Source organism: Citrus clementina, unplaced genomic scaffold, assembly GCF_000493195.1.
Source record: "Citrus clementina cultivar Clemenules unplaced genomic scaffold, Citrus_clementina_v1.0 scaffold_1, whole genome shotgun sequence".
NCBI lineage: Eukaryota > Viridiplantae > Streptophyta > Magnoliopsida > Sapindales > Rutaceae > Citrus > Citrus x clementina.
Window position 1 is genome coordinate 8809190 of NW_006263303.1, and position 20572 is coordinate 8829761.

Consider the following 20572-nt stretch of genomic DNA (forward strand, 5'->3'; position numbering starts at 1 on the left):
AATTTTAGTTCAACCCAACATTCTGAGAGCTTTTTCTGCAGAGGGTGGCTTTCTGGTGAAGATAGAGTCTAAGATGCTCGAAAATAGCCTGCTAGGGGAGGTTGCAATTGAGATAAAACTGAAACCACAAGAAATAGTTGTTAGAGGCGATGCCAGTGGTGGCCGATGACAATTCTTTGGCAATCAAGTCAATGAGAGGTCAAAGGAGGTGGTGGGTTTCAAAGAAACGCTAGAATAGGAAAGAAATTGGGTGTTTTTGGTGTATGAGTGAACTTATGTCTTTAGTCAGACCAACTTGATCTTTTAAAGTGGAGTGTCCTGAGGGCATCTTCATGTCCTTTTAGACACGTGACAAGCCGTTATTGATGATTCCCGTCCTCAAGTAGGATTTTAACAATAATTTGGCTTGTTTTGTGGAGGCCTTTAAGCTTACTTTAGGCTGGACAACTGTCCATTTTAGGACAGTCTGTGTTGATAATGTGCACTTAATTCTAATTGGCCCATTTTAAATAAATCAACAGGACTGAGGAGCACCTGATTTCATTGGGGATGATACGAGTGGTTTGTCCGTGGTCCCCCTTTCTCAGTCCTAACTTTGGCGACTCACAAGGAAATACTTTAGAGACAATTTAGGTGGGGAATATATAATAGCTACGTGGCCTGGTGGCGCTAGCATGGCTGCCATTGTTTCGTGGTCCCATGTAGACACGTGGTGACTTAGATACTTTGTAGGAGGCAACTTTATGTCACTCTTGGGCAATTTAGGTCTGATTCTTTGAAATTTTTCTATGTCATCATCCCTTTTGAACTTCCCCCTTCATTCTTTGACACAGATTTGAGTCACAATCCTCATGTGTCGTGCCCTCAATATTTTTTGTCTATAATTTACCACCAACAATAATATATGAGAATTTATTATGATTTAACAATTTAACTAGCAATAAATACTTAAATAATATATAAAAATAAAAATACAATTTAATATTACATTGAATAATTAATATATAAAAATAGATTATTATTTAACAATTTAATATACTAATGATAAGTACTTAAATATTAATAAATTTGAATATTATTAATTTAAAATTAATAGTAATATAAATAATGATATAAAATATTATTACATATATCATCGTTCATATTGCACCATTGCACCAAACATAATATTATATTATAGGTTAATAAACCTTAGTGCAATATAACACAATGCAATAAAATTAATGTAATATAAATGTACTTTATGATACATTAAAAGGCACTATAATGCAGCAATTGCTGTAACCAAACATGAGGCTGCTTTGTGCATGATATGATGGGTGCCAAACACAACATTAATAAACAAAAAGTTAACACATTTCTTAAACAAGAGCTCTGCTTCATTGCTTATTGCTCTTTGCTTTATCATTGACAAACATGAAATCTAAATTTTTGTCTACCACGACTGTGATTAAACTCATCGAACCAAGATTCTAAATCTTAACGGTGCAAATTTAGATTTCAAACGTGCAAGTTGCAACCCAATGCATTAACACAGAGAAAAATATTAATCAAATTTGAAATTTCACACTTTGGAGATAACTCTTCAAAATTTTATTTCAACCCGTCGGTAATGAGTGGACATGAGGTTAAAGAAAATATTGAGAGATGAAACGTCAAGACCGAATTTTATAATTATATGGGTGTAAAAAGATTTTATTTTCAATATAATTGTAAATAAGTTTAAAGCATAAATACATAGGGAAATGCGTTTTAAGAGATTTATAAAAGGATGCCAATAGTAACATTATTCAATCAATTCTTGCCAATACCCGCACAAAAAATTAAGAAAATAAACCCAGTAGCCCAAACAAAATATTCAAGTAAGAACATCCACGCCCAGACAACTTTAGTACTTATGTGGTTTGTGTCTGATTGAGCAATGAGCGCCACAACTCCTAGATCCTCTCTTTCTTTTTAATTATATTTTCATAATTCATTAGCTTCAATGACAAAGCTACATTTATTAATTATTATGGTTGCTATTATTATGTTTATTATAGTCTAGTGGTGATCAAATTCTTTCTTTAGCGCGGAAACGAGTTTGAATTTTAAACCTCTTACACTTCTTTAAGATATTTTATTTTTATTAAAATTAAATTGTCTGTGATTGGGGTCTTTCAAGTTTTAATAATAATTTTTAACTAAAATATGAGTGTGCAAACTGCAAAGTAAATAATTACTTCTAGGATGAAAAATTGCAACTAGACCCCACTTTATGTTTAAATCGGGAAACGCTGCCGTTTCGTTCCCGCCCAAACTTGCATGAATTTGATTGGCTCTTGGTGCTCGAGAGCATCAGAGCGTGATTGCTTCCCTCTAAAAATCTCGCAATATTTAATTAAGGGTTATTTCCACCTAACCCCCAAATCTTTCAACATTTGCCACCACGAACCCAAACTTTTCGACGTTTTCCACTGCACACCTAATTCCGTTAATTTGGCAGTTATTTTTAACGGAGCTATTTAAAAGTTAATGAAATATCTGAAATACCCCTTATCTTGAATTAAAAAAGAATAAAATGAGATAAAATGTTAATCTAATAATTAATATTTACATTAAAAATTCTTAATTAAAAGTAATTAATAATAATCTCATCAATTAACTTATCAAATAAATATAATTTATCATTATCAAATAATATTTAGAGCATGAACTTCCAAATTTACCTTTTGACAGTTAGAATAAACGGTCAAATTAACAAATTTAGGTGTGGATTGAGCATTGTTGAAACATTTGAGTACGCAGTGGAATATGTTGAAACATTTGGGGGCAGGGCGGAATTAACCCTTTAATTAAACCCAAACACGCACTCCCTCTGAGCTAAAGCAAAGCAAGCAGCCAAACTGAAACCAAAAAGCTATACCCGCACGCCCATAAACCCTAAACGAAAATTCTTCGAAAACCCTAGTCGATGGGCCGTCGCAAGAACAACAAGAGCAGCGACAACAACGAAAGCTCAACGAAAGTCTCCGACTCTAATCCCGATCGGCAGCAACACAACACTATTACTCGCTTCGCAGACGCGGAAGAAGACGACGCCACTGCGAGCTCCATTCTCGATGATTCGGTTGCGGCGCCCGTCGATGGCACTGCTATCGAAGATGAGGCCATGTGCGACGCTGACGTGTCGATGATTGACGGCGAAGACGATAAGACCAGCGCCGATTATTACTTCGATTCTTACTCTCACTTTGGTATCTATCCATTCTGTATTCTTTCATTAGCTGAAACTAAATGGGGTTTTTTGAACTTACTAATCGATCGATACTTGGATGAATGCAAATTTTATTGCTCCTGTTTCTTGCAAAACTCATTTTGGCTTTCTGTCCTTTTGTTTTTGTTTGCAGGTATTCATGAAGTATGTACGCTGAACCTGGACACAAAACTCTTTGGCTTTTGCTATTGAAACATTATATCTCTAACACATTTGTTCAGATCCAATTTGGATGTTGTATTATTTTCTTATCCGACGTAATGGAATGTTGGTGTATGTTGTGCTGTCTGTAGTGTGTAGAAGTTTCTTCTGCCAATAACTTTCTTTTAAATACATTTTTTTGTTAATGTTTTAAAGTTTTAATCCTTAAATGATATGTTTATTGTTAGACTGGCTATTCAATATTTTTGATTATCTGCTTATTGTGCTTAAATGATTGTGTTGCACTTAGAATATAAAAGCAGTTGCAAGATAATAAGCTTCTTGTTAGAATTCAATACATTAATTTGCTTTAGGGTCTCTGTGGCATGAGTTTCGAAAATATCTTGCTTTCTTTAGCTATCTGAAAACCTTGCCTGTGTCAGTGAATTTTGCTCAATCACTTGTTCTTTAGGGGAATTGTTCTCCCATTTTTCCTTCGGACTTTGTGCTTAGAATTTCTACACATGGTAGACTGGCAACTTTGTTATTTGCTGTCTCTAGTTTATTCTTCTTTATTTCCTCATGGAAGGCCAATTGAGTTCATCCCAATTTGAAAAATAATTAGTAGATCATTGCTGACAGTTTATTAAATTGCAGGAAATGCTAAAGGATGTAGTGAGAACTAAGTCATATCAAAATGTTATTTATCAGAACAAGTTTCTTTTCAAGGACAAAGTAGTTCTTGATGTTGGAGCCGGGACTGGAATTTTATCCTTATTTTGTGCAAAAGCAGGGGCAGCTCATGTTTATGCAGTATGTATTGCCCTTCTTTTATTTTATTTTATTTTTTAATTAATATCTTCTCAACCAATATAGTGCATACGATACCTGGCTTTTGTTTGTAGTTTCTCATGCGTTTATCTATGCTCGCTGGATGTGGCTGACAAATTTCATATCTCCAGGTTGAGTGCTCCCAAATGGCTAACATGGCTAAACAGATTGTCGAAGCAAATGGATTTTCTAATGGTGATTTCACTCAAGTCCATATCCCATTTGTGACTTCTTGTATAATTGCTTTGAAAAGTTTAGCCTTTTGCTCACTCATTTTTCATTTTATTATTACAGTTATAACAGTTTTAAAAGGGAAGATTGAAGAAATTGAGCTCCCAGTTACAAAAGTGGATATAATTATTTCAGAGTGGATGGGTTATTTTTTGTTGTTCGAGAACATGCTAAACACAGTCTTGTATGCTCGTGATAAATGGCTAGTAAGATGCACCTAAATTTTTATATCTCACTGTGCTTTCAGTTAAATTTATAATATATTGAATTTTGGACGGTTACTATCATATATCTAATCATTATTCCATTGCAGATATATGAACGCATTTCTTCTTATTTTTCCATATTTTTTTTTTCAAAAAAAAAAATCCTTGATGATTAATCAGTGTCATGGTCAAAGAATTGCTATCTTTTTTTCTTGTGCTAAGTTTCTAGACTATATACTTTAAACTACCATATCAGTTAAATATTTTCACACAGTATATATATATATATATATATAATTGTGAATTGTTTGCTATGCTGAGCTTGTACTGGTAGTTTTCCATTCACAAGCCAAATTCTGTGTTTATCCATGTCATATGTTGACGTGTTACTGACAAAACATCATGTGTGAGCATGCGTTTTTAAGTCTGTTGGGTCTTCTTGTTACTGAGGGATGCAGGCATTCTTTGAAAGTCAACCTACTCTGAACTTCATTTTACATATATTTAGCTTGTTAAATTATCTGGGCATTAGCTATGTGGTATACATTCTCTTGATGACTTAATCTGAGTACTAGACGTGTGAAGTCTGCATTGAGGATATACATTGATCCAAAATTAATTCAGATTGATAGAGATTAATTGTCTTGTTTAAATGAAATGGCAATGTATGGTCAATTTGATGGCTTTATGAAAAGACTTAGTTAACTTGCAACTTGGTTGAGGCCCTCATAGGACCTTCGGGCTGAGCTGGGTCATGTGTTTGTTTGAGTTGCAGTCTTATTTTTCCATTCAATATGGAATTTCCATGAAGTTGAATTTTTAGTTATATTGCTGCTTGCACCCTGTTTGGCTAGCTACCCTTAATGTAATCTTTTCCTCGCCTTCTGCCAAGTGCTTTTTGGTAGTGCCCCAAATCGAGTTTACTTTTTGTTCTTACTAGACCATGTTTTGGCAATTTAAATCAATTAACATATGCCTTGACTGATTGTAGGTTGATGATGGAATTGTGTTACCAGATAAAGCTTCTCTCTATTTGACAGCCATTGAAGATGCTGAGTACAAAGATGACAAGATTGAATGTGAGTCTATTGCCCTCTTGCATGGATTCAATTAAGTAATCTAGTTCATATAGGGAATATGTTAAAGAAATTAGTTTGCATCGTGTGGTTGGGGTTTCAGCTGCTCTTGAAGTGTTTTTATTACTGTGCATTAATTTTTAATGCGTTGCATTTTATTGGCTCACGCATACTACTCTTTCATTTTGCCATTCTCACTTGTTCAGTTTGGAATAACGTCTATGGCTTTGACATGAGCTGCATCAAGAAGCAAGCTATGATGGAACCTCTTGTTGACACAGTTGATCAGAATCAAATTGTTACCAACTGCCAGCTACTCAAGGTTGTGGATGAAAACTTACTAAATGCCTTTTCTTTCAACAGTGTGTGTGTGTTCCCTCTGCTTTCTGAGCCATTCCCCTGAAGATATTAATAGACTTGTTGGCTGATGCACTTGAATTGTTTTTACAACAGACAATGGATATCTCCAAGATGGGACCTGGGGATGCTTCCTTTACAGCTCCATTTAAGCTTGTGGCACAACGTAATGATTACATCCATGCTCTTGTAGCATATTTTGACGTAACCTTTACCAAGTGCCACAAATTAATGGGCTTCTCAACAGGTTCATTTCTCTGTCCTTCAACTTCTTCACTTCATTTATCTTTATCTTTATCTGGACAAATGAGCATTGAATCTGAAAAGTGACCTCCAAGCATTTATGAAGTTTTTTCTCGTTAGTTAAATGGGCTTACTCTAGATATCTGCTGCTTCAAATCTTAGTTCTCTTTAAAATCAATAAGCCTGTGAATCACGGTTCAGAATGGTTTTTTCCAAAAATCTGTACGGTTTTTGTAGTTAAATTGCTGGCAAAATTTTGATGTGTTTTTGACAACTTGAAGTATATAATACAGGTCCAAAATCACGGGCTACACATTGGAAGCAAACAGTTCTTTATCTGGAAGATGTATTAACTATTTGTGAGGGGGAGGCAATAAGTGGGAGCTTGACTGTGGCGCCAAACAAAAAGAATCCACGAGATGTTGATATAATGCTGAAATATTCATTGCAGGGTAGGCATTCTGCTATTTCCAGGATCCAATATTACAAGATGCGTTGAGTTTGGCCATTGTCAGCGATAACTTGTGTTCCCCCACCCCGCCAAAAAAAAACAACCCCCCTCTCTCCCTCCCTTCTTTTAGTTCTCATTGCTCCAGTATCTGGAAAAATGAGTTGGTTTTATTAAGTGTAACTTTGTCTGTAGTTCGTATTTATTCTTTTTAACGTATGTTCCAGCTGATGGAAATGTATTCTTAAAATTTTGATATTTGTACCGCTGTACCAATTTTTCCCCTCCCAGTGAATCTTTCCTAAGGGTCGCTGACCTAACAGTTTTGGCACATTTAAACCCTTGTTCCCTTTCAGAAAAACAAAGCCCTCGTTCGCATAAAAGATTTTCCTTCAAATATCGGTATTCTTTGGGTCCACAGCTGACTGAGTATTCGGCTTTATTGGATCATGCCTGCATCCAGAAGTTAGGCTCCATTATTGTTGCATGTTGAAGCATGTTTCCAGTGCCATTGATACACAGTCACAGTTGGGTGACGATCTGCCTAATTACAGACCTCACAAATGAGCAGAAACAATCATCTTACCAAAATAATTTACTACGGAGAGTTAAACATAAACAGTTGTATACTTGTATGACATTCATTCGCAGAAGAGGTATGTACTTCGGATGTTGAAAGTGCAAGAACCCAAATTTCACAACTTTCGTACCATTTCTCGATGAGTGCCTCGGAAGTCAAAACCACCTTAGTACATCAAAAAGGGTTGTTCATTGGTGATCCTTTGTTTCCATTCATAACTTTTTACTCTCTCTTCCAAAACTTAACCCTATGCAAGTTTGGGTTTCAAGAGTTCATGAGCAAACATGAAAACTTTAATAGGATATAAGGTAAATTACAGAGTCCAGACACTAGGGTTGCTGTTTCAGAAAATAATCCACCAAAATTAAGCTCCCACTATCTTAGGGATATCCTTCCTCATGTCAATTTACTCTTTCCAAGGATCATAGACTGGCTCACACATTAATATGTTTAGCTGCTAATTCAGGGGTAAAATAAACAATTTTCTAACAGATGGCGATGCCTATGAAGATAAACCATTACATGACAGGGAGAGTGCAAGCTGCCATAAAAGAAAACACTTAAAGAAAATTGCTACTGCCCTGAAGGAACTAGCTACAATATCCTGTGACAGCCTTAAGACTACTCATCCACAGTCTACTCCTCTCTTTTTTTTTCCTCCTAATTTACTGGTTATTTTGTTATCATTTTGTCGAAATATGCTTTTTGAAAAAGAAATTCAAAGTTCTCACTTTTATCTGAAAACACTTGTCCATTGGTACATTTGAACGAAAAACTTTACATTTCTTAGCATCCATCTCTTCTCTTCTTTTTCTTACTCAAATCCCACGTCTCCCTTAACCTCATCACTTCAATCTTTTTTCCTCTCATTATCCTCGTTCAAGCAACCCCTGACACTCATATTTAAGAGATACCAGAGAAAAGCTACAAATAGTTAATTCAGACTTTTCCATCCAGGACGTATTTATTGGAAAAAAAAGACTTATCCATCCAGGACGTATTGAGAGAGAGAAAGAAAAAAGTACTTATGAATCCAGGTATATTTGGATAATCCAACAGATTTGGAACCACAATTTTCTATAGGTAACTAAAGAGCTCTAGAGGATCAATAAATTTCATTTGAATCTGAAAAATGAAAAGATCAATGACAAGAAGAAAAACAAAAATCTCCAATATTGACAAGTTTGTAGTCCTCTGGAAGGCCTACATCAATGTTAAGGTTTTCAAACAGGGATTGCCATTAATTTGGGCACTGGTGATGGCTTGTTGCTGCATGCTTTACTCAAGTCGTTATATAGATAATTCACCAACGATTCAATGTCAGGATAGGATGTCTATGGATATTCAGCAACTTCAGTGTCAGAATATCCAAAACCTAAAAAAATTCCAATTACAGTCCAGATATACATACAATATGTTCAAGTTGAAGACAAAAAATTGGTAAAACTACAGAAACTTTGAGGTGAATGATTTCCTACACTACCACTATGTGGTAGACAGCCATCATCACGGAAGTAACAAGGACAATAAACACCACATATAGCTTAAATTCAGGCCACATGATACACTGTAACCAAAGAGAAGGCATAAGTCTCACCTCTTGATGGGAGCACTTGATTATCTTGCACTCTGAATTGCATTGTCTCTCCACTTCCTACTCAACCAGCTGAAAATGGAGGCAACTTTATGAGTAATCAGTTGAACTTATCTAGCAAGAGAATAATGTACATAAAATCAACACAAACATATCTCATTAACTCATTCTTGGTTACAGACCACTATAATTCTGTCTAAAAATGGTGAACCAGTTTTTGGATCCCATCAAACATTACTATGAACTTGAAGTCAACGATTGAATTGAAATCGCAACATCTTAAATACTAACAAACAAACCAATAATTATTCTCTTACCTTCAATTAATCTCCTAGTTCAACTAGATCGATCTTCAAAATCCAGCCAGCTTCCCTTCCTTCAAATTACAAACATTCTCCGCAATCCCAGTAATCTCAAACGCTGAAATCCGAGAACCCATAAAAGACAAAGTACAAAAAGTGAGGGGTTAGAAAACAAAAAGAAAAAACCAAGTATAATGTAGGAATCATAAGCCGCATTCCTGAAAAGTAAACCCAGTATAATGTAGTGAAGGGAAAGTCAAGAAAACAGTTTGGAAGAATTCATCAATGGTTTCTGTGTATCGGAAAGGGAAATTAGTGCCTTTTCAGTAAAATTATCTGCTTTAATGATGAGAATTGGGCAATTAAATATGCAATCAGAAAAACAAGAGCAGAAATTTTATGATTTTGGTATCCCACTGTATAAGGTTACTAATAAGAAATCTACCAACAATCATAAATATGTTCGGAACATCTAAAGCACATACCTGAATAAAGGAATTCCCTGTTTGTCCTCACTCAAGCTGGTGGATATTGACTGAACGAAATTCTCATGAGAAATGATAATTCCACATTATAATGGCTGGATATCAATCTCATAGCACCTTACCACTTGGTCCATTGACCCAACAATTACATATATAGCAAATAAACTATCCACAAGGAGAGAAATCTACCCAACTATAGCCTGTTGGCTTCTTGATATTATTGCTTTTCATCAGCAGCCTTACTTCATTTGCATCATCCCATCGTCCCACATCAGCATACATATTATATAGCAACACATAAGGGGTTGAATTTTCTGGTTCTACTTTCATCAATGCCTCAGCTGCAACTTGAGCCAACTCCACATTGTTATGTACCCTGCATGCACCCAGTAATGCACCCCACACAGCCTTATCTGGCTCAAATGGCATGCCTTTGATCAAATCCATAGCATCCTCAAGCCGCCCATGCCTACCCACAATGTCCACAAGGGAGGCAAAGTGTTCGATTCTTGGCTCAATACCATATTCATTGACCATGGATTTAAAATGCTGACGGCCTTCTTCAACTAGACCAGCATGGGCACAAGCACTTAAAACAGAAATAAATGTTATATACGTAGGCAAGACTTTGAAACTCTTCATTGATTTGAAAAGTTCTAAAGCCTCTGTAGCAAAACCATGAGATGCACATCCTCCTATCATTGCATTCCAAGAGACTACATTTTTCAAAAGTTTCATCTCTTCAAAAATAATACGTGCCTCCACAATAGCCCCGCATCTTGCGTACATGGTAATAAGGGCATTGTTTATTGGCACATCTGGAATAACTGTTTTAGTGACCATCTGGTGAATCTGCATTCCCAGGTGTAGATCCACAATTCCAGAAGACATGCTGAGAATTGAAGAAAAGGTGTGTCTATCAGGTTTTTCTCCTTCAACTTGCATCTGGATGAAGAGCTTAATTGCTCCTTCATAGTCCTTATTTGTCTCACACCCAGCTATCATTGAATTCCATGAGACCAAGTTCTTTTGTGGCATCCTCTTGAAGAAATCAAGAGCAAGTTCTAAATTACCAATCTGAGCATAACCAGAGACCATAGCATTCCACGTTAATGTGTCAGGATGTGGCATTTTAACAAAGAGATTTGACGCTTCTTCCATATCCAACACATGAATATAGCCACTAATCATAGTATTCCATGAAAAAGTGTCTCGTTCCAACATTTGTTCAAAAATTTCCCTAGCAGAAACCACATCTCCTGCCTTCGCATAGCACATAATCATAGAATTCCATGATACAATATTCCTCTTAAATCTCACATTTCCTTCCCCTCGATCACAATTCACCGGGATTTTATCAAAAAGCTTTCGAGCTTCTTCAACTCTACCTCTCTGACCATACCCCACAATCAAAGTATTATAAGCGCGCACTAAATCTTCTCCACCATCACATCTACTCCCACATTTAACTAACACTCTTGCAGCTTCATCTAGTTCACCGTTCTGAATAAGGCCAGACACGAGTGCACTTAACGAAGCAGAATCCCTCCCGGGCATTCGGTCAAAAAACTCAATAGCATTTGCCACATCACCATTTTGCAGAAATCCTGAAATCATAGCGTTCCAGGACACAACATTCCGCGCAGGCATGCTATTAAAAAGCCGCAACGCCTCCTCCATCTCACCAGTCTTGGCATACCCACTAATAACCGTGTTCCACGTAACACAGTCTCTCTCAGGCATTATATCAAACAAGTACCTAGCCTCCTCTAAAAACCCACTTCCACTAGACGAAATATAACCCGAAATCATCACATTCCATGAAACGACGTCTCTTTGAGGCATTTCATCAAACAGCTTCCTTGCCTTAGCCATTTCTCTTCGTTTTACATACCCACTAATCATAACATTCCATGTTTTAGTATTTCTTTGCTCCGTTTGATCAAACACTGCTCTTGCTTCGGTTAGGCGATTTGTTCTTATCAAATGGGTAATCCTTTTGATTTGTGCGTGAAAGTCCGAGCCCTGAAAGGAAGAAATATTGGGTTTCGTTGTTGAGGCGTAACGACAAGAATGTGACGGTGAAGATGCACTCTGGGAAACGCATGATCTGAGCAAGGGACTAGGAAGATAGCTTTGAGTTCGAGCTCCTCTTATTACCCGCGGCATAATAATCATATTAACAAATTTAATTAACAAACATCAACCAGAGTCTTGTCCACGCTCATTCTACCTCTATCGTAATCGTTGTTGCTGTTGTCGTTCATTTTCAAGAATTTAAAAAAAAAATGAAAAAAGCAAAAACAAATTTAATTATGTACAGTGAAAATATTCGAAATTGTTAATGTATCGGTATGTTATTAAATATTTTTATTTAAGTTTACATAGCACGACTGCACAGCGCCAATATTTCAAATAGGAGAGAACTGTGGTCCTTACAACACAAATTCCTATTTAAAAGACTTGTTTTTCCTAATGAAACTTTCCAAAAGGTCGCTGGCCTTAACAGCTTTTACAAATTTAAGCCCCTGTACACACAAAAGATTATCCATTTATCAAACCAAAACAAACCATTAGCTGTAAATCTGTCATTGTCTTTATAAACAGGAAAAAGAAAGAGAGAAAAAGTAATAAAAGAAAGGATATTATTATTTTACCATTAAAGTTATTCTAATATATTATGTCAGTAATATAATTTGTTAAAAAATATATTTTATTCTTAACTTTTACGTTGTTATCAATTTATTATATTTTTATTAAAAAATGTTAATATTAAATAGAAAATAAAATTTTACCCAAGAGAATAAAAGTTAATTTTACCATTTGAAAAGAAAGAAACAATCAACAAAATAAAAAAACATCTAAAAATTGTAATTAATAAAAAATAATGAATAACATGTAGAATTACAATAAATGGCAAAGAAAATAATTAATAAAATATTTATGTTTCAAAATTAATATTATAACCTATGAAATTCAAGTATTAATCACAACTAAAAACAATAACAATTTAATAATAATTTATAATAATAATAACAATTAATAAGATTTAGAAAACAACTCAAAATTCTAATTAATAAAAATAATGAACAATATGCAGAATTACAAAAAACAGCAAAAAATAATAATAATAATTCTGGTTCAAAATTAATATTATAATTTATGAAATTCAAGTATTAATCACAACTAAAAACAATAACAATTTAATTAAGAAAAAAATTAATGAGAGAGAGGGGCCAATTTTAGGGCTATCAATTTCCTAATTCTCTAATTCTTTCCCTTGAAATTTTTTTACTTTGTTTTTTTTGTTTATTTTACTTTTGTTTATTTTACACTAACAATGCAGAATTTTGGCTTCAATACGAAATGTTTTATGCCCTTATGACATCAGCAAAACATTAGAAATTTTTTAACGTTTTTAACATAAGGGTGTTAAATTGATAACGACGCAAATATTTGGTGGTAAAATGCACTTTTCGACAGAACGTGGTACTGATATGATATGTCAAAATTACTTTATTAGTAAAATGATAATATCCCTAAAAGAGTAAAAGAAAATAAAGCATATGGTTGATTATTGTCCAATAGCATTCTATTATATGCAAAGAGAAATTGGTATAATAACATCTTATTATAGTCGACGTTAGAGAATAGCATATTTTCCTTCAAAGGTGTTTGAATTTATCGGCACATGCTTGCATTCCAGAGGTTAAGGCTCACTTATGTTGCCGGTGCCATTGATAACACAATCATAGATGAGTGATCATCTGGCTACGTACAGACCTCACACATGAGCAGAAACAGCATCTCAGCAAAATAATTTGCCAGTGAGAATTCAACATAAACAGTTGTGTGACATATTCATTCGAAGAAGACAGTATGTACTTCGGATGTTGAAAGACAATATAAGAAACCAAATTTCTCGACTCTCCTACAATCTCTAGATGGGTGCCTCGGAAGTAAGAACCATACTAGTACAGCGAAAAAGGTTGTTCATGACTCTTGGTATACTTTCCATCTTGGGTGGGAAGCCTATAACTCTGTCTTGCCGGGCTTCTTAGAACGAGCTGCTTTAATTCCTGACCACCACCGTTGTACATGGTTTGAGACTTTGTTTGCTTGCTTCTTCAATACATCACCCGTATTCAAGATTCCATCTGTGATCCTTTGTTTCCAGTCACCACTTTTACTTTCTTTCTCTCTGAAAACTTTGCCCTGTAAAAGTTAAGAGTCTCAACAGTCAGTGCACAAAGATATTCACAATCAAAAATTCAAACGGATATTAAGTTAGTACCAAATTCTTGGGAAAATCTGACTCATCATCATCATCTTCATCATCATTATCATCGCCATCTTCTCCACCAAAATTTTTCATGTTCATCAAATCTTCCTTGGAATACATTTGCATGCCGGGTGCTCCTGGCATACCCTGAACAACATTGAAACAGAATATAGACAGGAATTCAACAAAAATTGTAATGATGCATACACTGAAGAGAAAAGATTCTTACCTCCATAGATCTCATAATCCTTTCCATTTCAGCCTCTTTAGCTGGTTTGGGTACAAAAGGTTCTCCTGGTATCCGGTTCTGGGCCACAAAAACAACAATTTAACTAAATGAAACACCGTCCTTTATCAGACATGCAAACCAAAGTATCCTCTATCAACATCATCTCACAATTAATTCAATGGCAAAAAGTTTGCACTAACGACACTGATTTATCGAAGTAAATGAACCTTGATATGAGTATTTCAAGTATTGTCAGAGGCTGAACATATAAAGGTACTGGGAAATGGAAAATCAGTTAGATGAAATAGAAAATCCACATGTCAAAAGTCAAATGAAAGTTTAAAATCACACTCATCCAAATGGGTAGTACATTTTTGGCTCACAGGACATGAAGCCAAGAAAAAAAAAACAAAGAAAATGCTAAAAAAAATTAAAGAAAAACTTACTTAGAATGGAAATGAAATAAATTCTTCTTAAAACCTACTAATTTAATACTTAGGTTTCTTTAACATAAAGTAGTTTATAAGATAAACTGAAGAATCAATACCCTTGGGTAGGTATATCAGAAAACAAACCACCAAAAGTAAGCTCCCACAATCTCAGGGATATCCTTCCTCAAGTCAATACACACTTTCCAAGGATTGGTAACACACAGAAATGCTTTAAGAATTTACTGTGGCTAATTCAGGGGAGAAGTAAACAATTTCTAATAACTGGTAATGCTTTTGATCATAAATCATTAGATGACAGGGAGAGTGCAAGCAACCATAACAGATGACACTCCCAAGAAAACTGATACTGCAATGAAGGAACTAGCTATGATATCCTGTGTCAGGCCTAAGAAATCTTCTTTCTCTGTTTTTTTGTAGTTCACTAGTTATTTTGGTATCGTTTGTCTAAATATGCTTTTGAAAATCAAAATTCAAAGTTCTTACTTTTATCTGAAGCAAAGGTCTACTGAAATATTTGAACAGAAAACTTCACATTTCTTAGGCATGTCTGTCTCATCTTCGTTTTCTTCCTCAACTCTCATCATCCTCTTAACATGACACTTCACTCTCGTTTTCCTACCAAAATCCTCATTTTCACAATCCCTGACACTCATATTTCTGAGATACCAGAGAAAAACTACAAACACATGATTCAGACTTAATCATCCAGGTATATTCAGATATCCAACAGATTCAGATCTGCAATTTTGTATAGAAAACTAAAGAGCTCTGAACAAGCACTAAATTTCATCTGAGTTTGAAAACTGAAAAGATCATAAGATAAGAAGACAAACAAAATCTCTGAGATTGTCAAGTCATAGTCTTCAGGGAGGCATACATAATGGATTGGAAGATTATGTTCAGTTTTCAAACAGGGAATGCCATTACCTTCAGCACTGGTGGTGGCTTGGTGCTGCATGCTTTACTCAAGTCTTTACATAGATAATTCACCAATGATTTGATGTCAGGCTTGGATGTGTAGAGATATTCAGCAACATCAGTGTCAGAATATCCCATAATCTGCAAATATTCCAATTAAAATCAAATTATAATGCAACATATTTAAGCTGAAGATAGTCAATTGCTAAAGCTAGACAAATTTTGAGTGAACAATTTCCTACACTACCACAATGTGATTTACAGCCATCATCATGCAGGTAATAAGGACAATAAATAATTAATCGCATATAGCTTAAATTCTGGCCACATGAGGCACTTTACAAAATAACGGCATACATCTTACCTCTTGACAAGCCCGCTCGATTGTCTTGCATTCTGAATTGCATTGTCCCTCAGCTTCCTGCTCAACCAACTGAAAATGGAAGCAACCTTATGAGTAATCATTTGAATTTATCGAGCAAGAGCATAATGCACATAAAATCAGCACAAACATGTCTCATTAACTCAATCTTGGTATCTGACCACAACAATTTTCTGTTAAAAAGTTGAACCAGTTTCCGGATCCCATCAAACGCTACCATGAACTCGAGGTCAACTATTGTATTGAAATCAAATCATCTTAAATACCAACCAACCGATAACAACAAATCTCTTACCACCAACTTATCTCCTTGTTCAACTATATCAATCTTCAAAATCCAGTCAGCTTCCTCCTTCTTCAAATTACAAACATTCTCCGCAATCCCAATAATTTCAAACTCCGAAATCTGAAAAGAGGGGAAAAAAGGTCAAAAGAAAACAGAAAATCAACCAATCCTGGCATAATGACAATACCAATTACCAAAAAAGAAACCCAGATGATAAAATTGCCTTTTTGGGAGAGATCTGGGCTTGCTTCTTTTGTACTTGATGGTACAACTGAGACGCCAACTTTTCACACACTTGGCATGTGATATACGGTACGTCTTCTTTTCTAGCTCCAGCCACTGGCTTCTTTGCACAATAAGAGATCGGTGCCCATGTCGATAATAGCAATATTACTGCCACATAAACCAATACTGCTGCCTTTATTCTTGCCATCTCTCTAGCCTCTCTTAAATTTTAATGAAAACTGAAGCTTTATATGGCAAATTTGAAACCCACTACGCGAGTATGAGAACAATTTCAGGGATTTATCCACGCCATACCCCAAAAGTGGGGTATTTACTTAAATACATCCTCATAGTTTAAAATTTCTCATATATACTTTTTTCAATATGCAATTACATAATTACCCCAATTCAAAATCTAATATTACAAAATCACAGATGTTACAATGCCCAAGATGCTTATGCTGCTGTAAGTAGAGGTGGCAAAAATATCCGCCCGGTCCAGATTTAGACCGTACTTGGGTGTTATGGGCCGGGTATTACCCGACCCGGGTATGAAGCCGGATCGGTCTTGGGCATCACTTGATAAACCCGGAATCCAGATTTTATTAAAAAAATTATAAAATATATATTATTTTAAATATTTATATTTATTTGACTCATTTATTATACATATATAAAGTTTTAAACACTTAAAGTTTATATTTTCATGTCAAATTTTATTGAAATAAATTTAAAACTTAAAAAATTACCAAAAAATAAAAAATATATACACATATAATATTAAAAAATATAAAATTCGGGTACCCGGATTAAAACCCGGTCCGAACCTAGACCCGGACAGATTGCATCCTGGCAGGGTCCAGTCATTGCAATACCCGGACCCGGCCCGGGGTTTTGCCATCCCTAACTATAAGTTCGTGCTTCTTTTGCTGCTGGTTCTAACACCACAAATCCGCTACTTTCATTAGAAATTCACCAAACTAAGGCTGGAAATTCACTGAATTAAAGGTTATTTACCACATTTACACTTAATTTTTACTTCATAAAGAGAATTTAATATTCATAATTGTTGGGGTCATATGCATTAGGGTTTTAAAAAATAAATTGCCCATGCGATTTTGGTCATTATTGTAGTTGGCCGAGTTATTTGTTTCACTTGCATACTTGCTGATAATGTTTCTTCATGATTCATGTAATGAAACTTCTTGAACTTGTGGAGTTGAAATTGAAGAGAGTGATTTCAAGGGAGCTCACTCTCCTTATAATGGTTATGGGAGTTCCTAATTAAATATTAAGAGGGAATTAGATAAAACAAATATTATCCTTGTGACTACTCAGTTATGTCTACATTGATTTATCTATTAGATCTGTGTTTGGTTTTACTTGTTTGTAGTTCGACTTCATCCATGGGAATTATAAATGAATTTTCTTCAACTTTGTATGCATTCATTATGTCGCAATCTAGGTTTTCTCCATTATTTGCTATGAACCTTCAATTTACAATTCTAGTTATTTCTTACCCATATTAAATGGATTTCAAATAATATGTTAATGATTAAATGTCCATTTGGCTTTTTAATGGTCCATCAATATATTTTTTATAATAAAAAAAATTTTCATTCTCTCTATTCGTTGACAAGCCATATTAAAGTAAATTCTTTTTCACACTGTCATTCACTTAAAATTCTGTACAAAGATTTGAATCCAATGAGATATAGAAGTGAAAACATATTTAGCTTTTATTTAGTTTTATGTTGTAAGCATTATGTTTTATCATGAAAGGATTTAAATCCAAGGAGATATAGAAGTCAAAACATATTTGATGCTTGTTGTAGTCGTGTAATGAATGATTTACTCGGCTGTAATTATGTAATGAATATTTTAATCGGTTGTAGTCGTGTAATGAATGTTTTACTCTACTATTGTCGTGTAATGAATACTTTACTTTACTTGACTTGTGTATCGTATAATTTTTTTGATTGGTCTAGAATATATTATTATGCAACTTTTCAGTTGTTTTATATTATAATTAAAATATTTTATGTTTATGCAGATGGAATTAAAAATTAAGAAATCTGAATACTTCAAAGCAAAGATTTCTAATCAATTATCACTAGATGCAATAAAAGACATAAATAAAGATCATCCTTGTGAGTACGTAATATCCCGCAATAAAATCAGGGTATGCAATTGAGTACATCATATTTTTTTTTTCCAATAAGAATGGTGATTTTATTATTGATGTCTATGAATTTTATTAGTGGTGATTGTGAAGCATTTTTGTTGTAGTACTTGGAGGTCCTATCACATGGCCTTGACGTCAACACATATTGTCAATAGGATGATGTTACACAATTTCGAAAAGCATTGGCTGTCAAATTATTTGGACACAGGTCGTTGAAACCAACAACATAGTGTTATACCTAAAAACTTCATTGTTGTGATTTTGCCATTTTTTGGATTAATTATCATAAGATGTAATAGTTGCAATGAGGATATTGTTAACATATGATATCATTAAAGATGATTTTGCATATTCGAGTAACTTTATATATACATGACGGTAGTCGAGTAACTTTATAAATACACGACTATATTCGAGTAAGTGAATAAAGAACAAAAATTACAACAAAATGATAACACAATTCAATACATCAAACAAGAAAAGTTTCTCTTTTTTTTTTTTTACATCAAATAACATCGGTCCAATACATGTGAGGATCATAATAAGTTTTAAGGGAATACAAGTTGCTACTCAATTATCATAGCTAAAATACCCAAGCAAATATAGTTTTTTTGCTTCGTCATGAAAATAATCTACATCATCATCTGTCATAATTGAAACGGGAGGGATTGGATCAAATGTTTTAAGCTTGAACTTCATTTAAATGTTAAATTTAGAAATATCAACGGAAATAACTCAAGATATTCTTTCCTATCATAATATAACACATAATTATACAACAAATTCAAATAATGTATAAAACAAAATGTGGAATCGTTTGTCCATTTACACAACTGCCATCGTGTAATTGTTTGTTTACACGACAGTAGTCATAACTTGCTAAAATATACAATTATAGTCCAGTAAATAGTCAGAGGATATATTTAGAAAAAAATATATTCTTTACACTAATAGAATCCTAGGTGTCATAATGACTACTATATTTTTCATATATTACACAACTGCTATCGTATAAATTCATATATACACGACAAAAGTTGTGTAAGTTGCAAAAATAGATGACTACAGCCCAGTAAATAGTCAGAGGACATATTTCTTCTCAAAAAAATATTTTTCTTGCACTAATAGAATGTTAGGGTCTCATAACGGTTGAAACATTTTACATATATGCATACCTGTAGTATGTAAATTCATACGTACACGATAGTAATAGTGTAACTTATTAAAACACACGACTATAATCTAGTAATAATAAGAGAACATATCTAGTGAAAAAATATATATATTTTGCACCAATAAAATGCTAGGGTGTCATAATAATTAGAATATTTTACACATTTTCACGACTACAGTCGTGTAAATTCATACATACACGACAAGAGTCATGTATGTCGGGTGCAGAACAGAATTTTAGCAACAAATTCAGGTTTTACCGAATGTAGTTATAAAACCCATCAAATAACAGTCATATGATGTAAATGTAATGAAAATGTGAGTTGCTTTATTGTTTATCACAAACCAAACAAAACCCCTAAATATAATATAATGCCAACAAAATGAATAAATAACACAAAATAAAAATAAAGCTTCAAATACCTTATTCATGAGATGAATAATGCACCCAGCTCAAACTAAATTCTCAGTGCATTAGCTGTGCATGAGTGATTTTGAGAGTGTGGAGTGAGTTGTTGTTGTGTGGAGTTAAAAAGAGTAAGAAGTAAAAAGTGTTGGAGGTGAGTTGTGTGTGTTTTATATTTTTTCTTTAAGGGTATTTTAGATAATGTACCACATAAAAAAGTATATATAGATAATTTTCAACTATAAGATATATTTAACTAAATACCCCATTTTTAAGGCATCTTT

At 34.2% G+C, this 20572-nt stretch overlaps 3 protein-coding genes across 6 annotated transcripts; 1 reads left to right on the forward strand and 2 right to left on the reverse strand.

The window, feature by feature from the left end:
* Positions 1 to 2879: 2879 nt before the first annotated feature.
* Positions 2880 to 7077, forward strand: LOC18055615 (probable protein arginine N-methyltransferase 1.2). Its single transcript, XM_006451350.2, has 9 exons — positions 2880 to 3236; positions 3390 to 3400; positions 4055 to 4210; positions 4360 to 4423; positions 4523 to 4665; positions 5657 to 5744; positions 5948 to 6063; positions 6195 to 6345; positions 6635 to 7077. The coding sequence occupies exons 1-9, from the start codon at positions 2954 to 2956 to the stop codon at positions 6838 to 6840; spliced, it is 1218 nt and encodes a 405-aa protein (XP_006451413.1). The 5' UTR covers positions 2880 to 2953; the 3' UTR covers positions 6841 to 7077.
* An 81-nt stretch (positions 7078 to 7158) lies between these two features.
* Positions 7159 to 12265, reverse strand: LOC18055616 (pentatricopeptide repeat-containing protein At1g62260, mitochondrial). Of its 4 annotated transcripts, none has more exons than XM_024177385.1 (4): positions 9751 to 12265; positions 9281 to 9383; positions 8967 to 9035; positions 7159 to 7242 (listed from the first exon to the last, which is right to left on the reverse strand). In XM_024177385.1, exon 1 carries the CDS (start codon positions 11926 to 11928, stop codon positions 9916 to 9918), a length of 2013 nt encoding a protein of 670 aa, XP_024033153.1. In that variant the 5' UTR covers positions 11929 to 12265; the 3' UTR covers positions 7159 to 7242; positions 8967 to 9035; positions 9281 to 9383; positions 9751 to 9915. The 4 variants fall into 4 exon arrangements, with proteins under 4 accessions (XP_024033153.1, XP_024033154.1, XP_024033152.1 ...); XM_024177386.1 differs by lacking the exon at positions 7159 to 7242 and adding an exon at positions 8410 to 8703; XM_024177384.1 differs by lacking the exon at positions 7159 to 7242 and adding an exon at positions 8410 to 8744.
* A 1293-nt stretch (positions 12266 to 13558) lies between these two features.
* LOC18055617 lies at positions 13559 to 16844 on the reverse strand. Its single transcript, XM_006451352.2, has 7 exons — positions 16523 to 16844; positions 16309 to 16419; positions 15996 to 16064; positions 15641 to 15772; positions 14262 to 14339; positions 14045 to 14179; positions 13559 to 13965 (listed from the first exon to the last, which is right to left on the reverse strand). Exons 1-7 carry the CDS (start codon positions 16730 to 16732, stop codon positions 13783 to 13785), a joined length of 918 nt encoding a protein of 305 aa, XP_006451415.1. The 5' UTR covers positions 16733 to 16844; the 3' UTR covers positions 13559 to 13782.
* Between the last annotated feature and the right edge of the window lie 3728 nt (positions 16845 to 20572).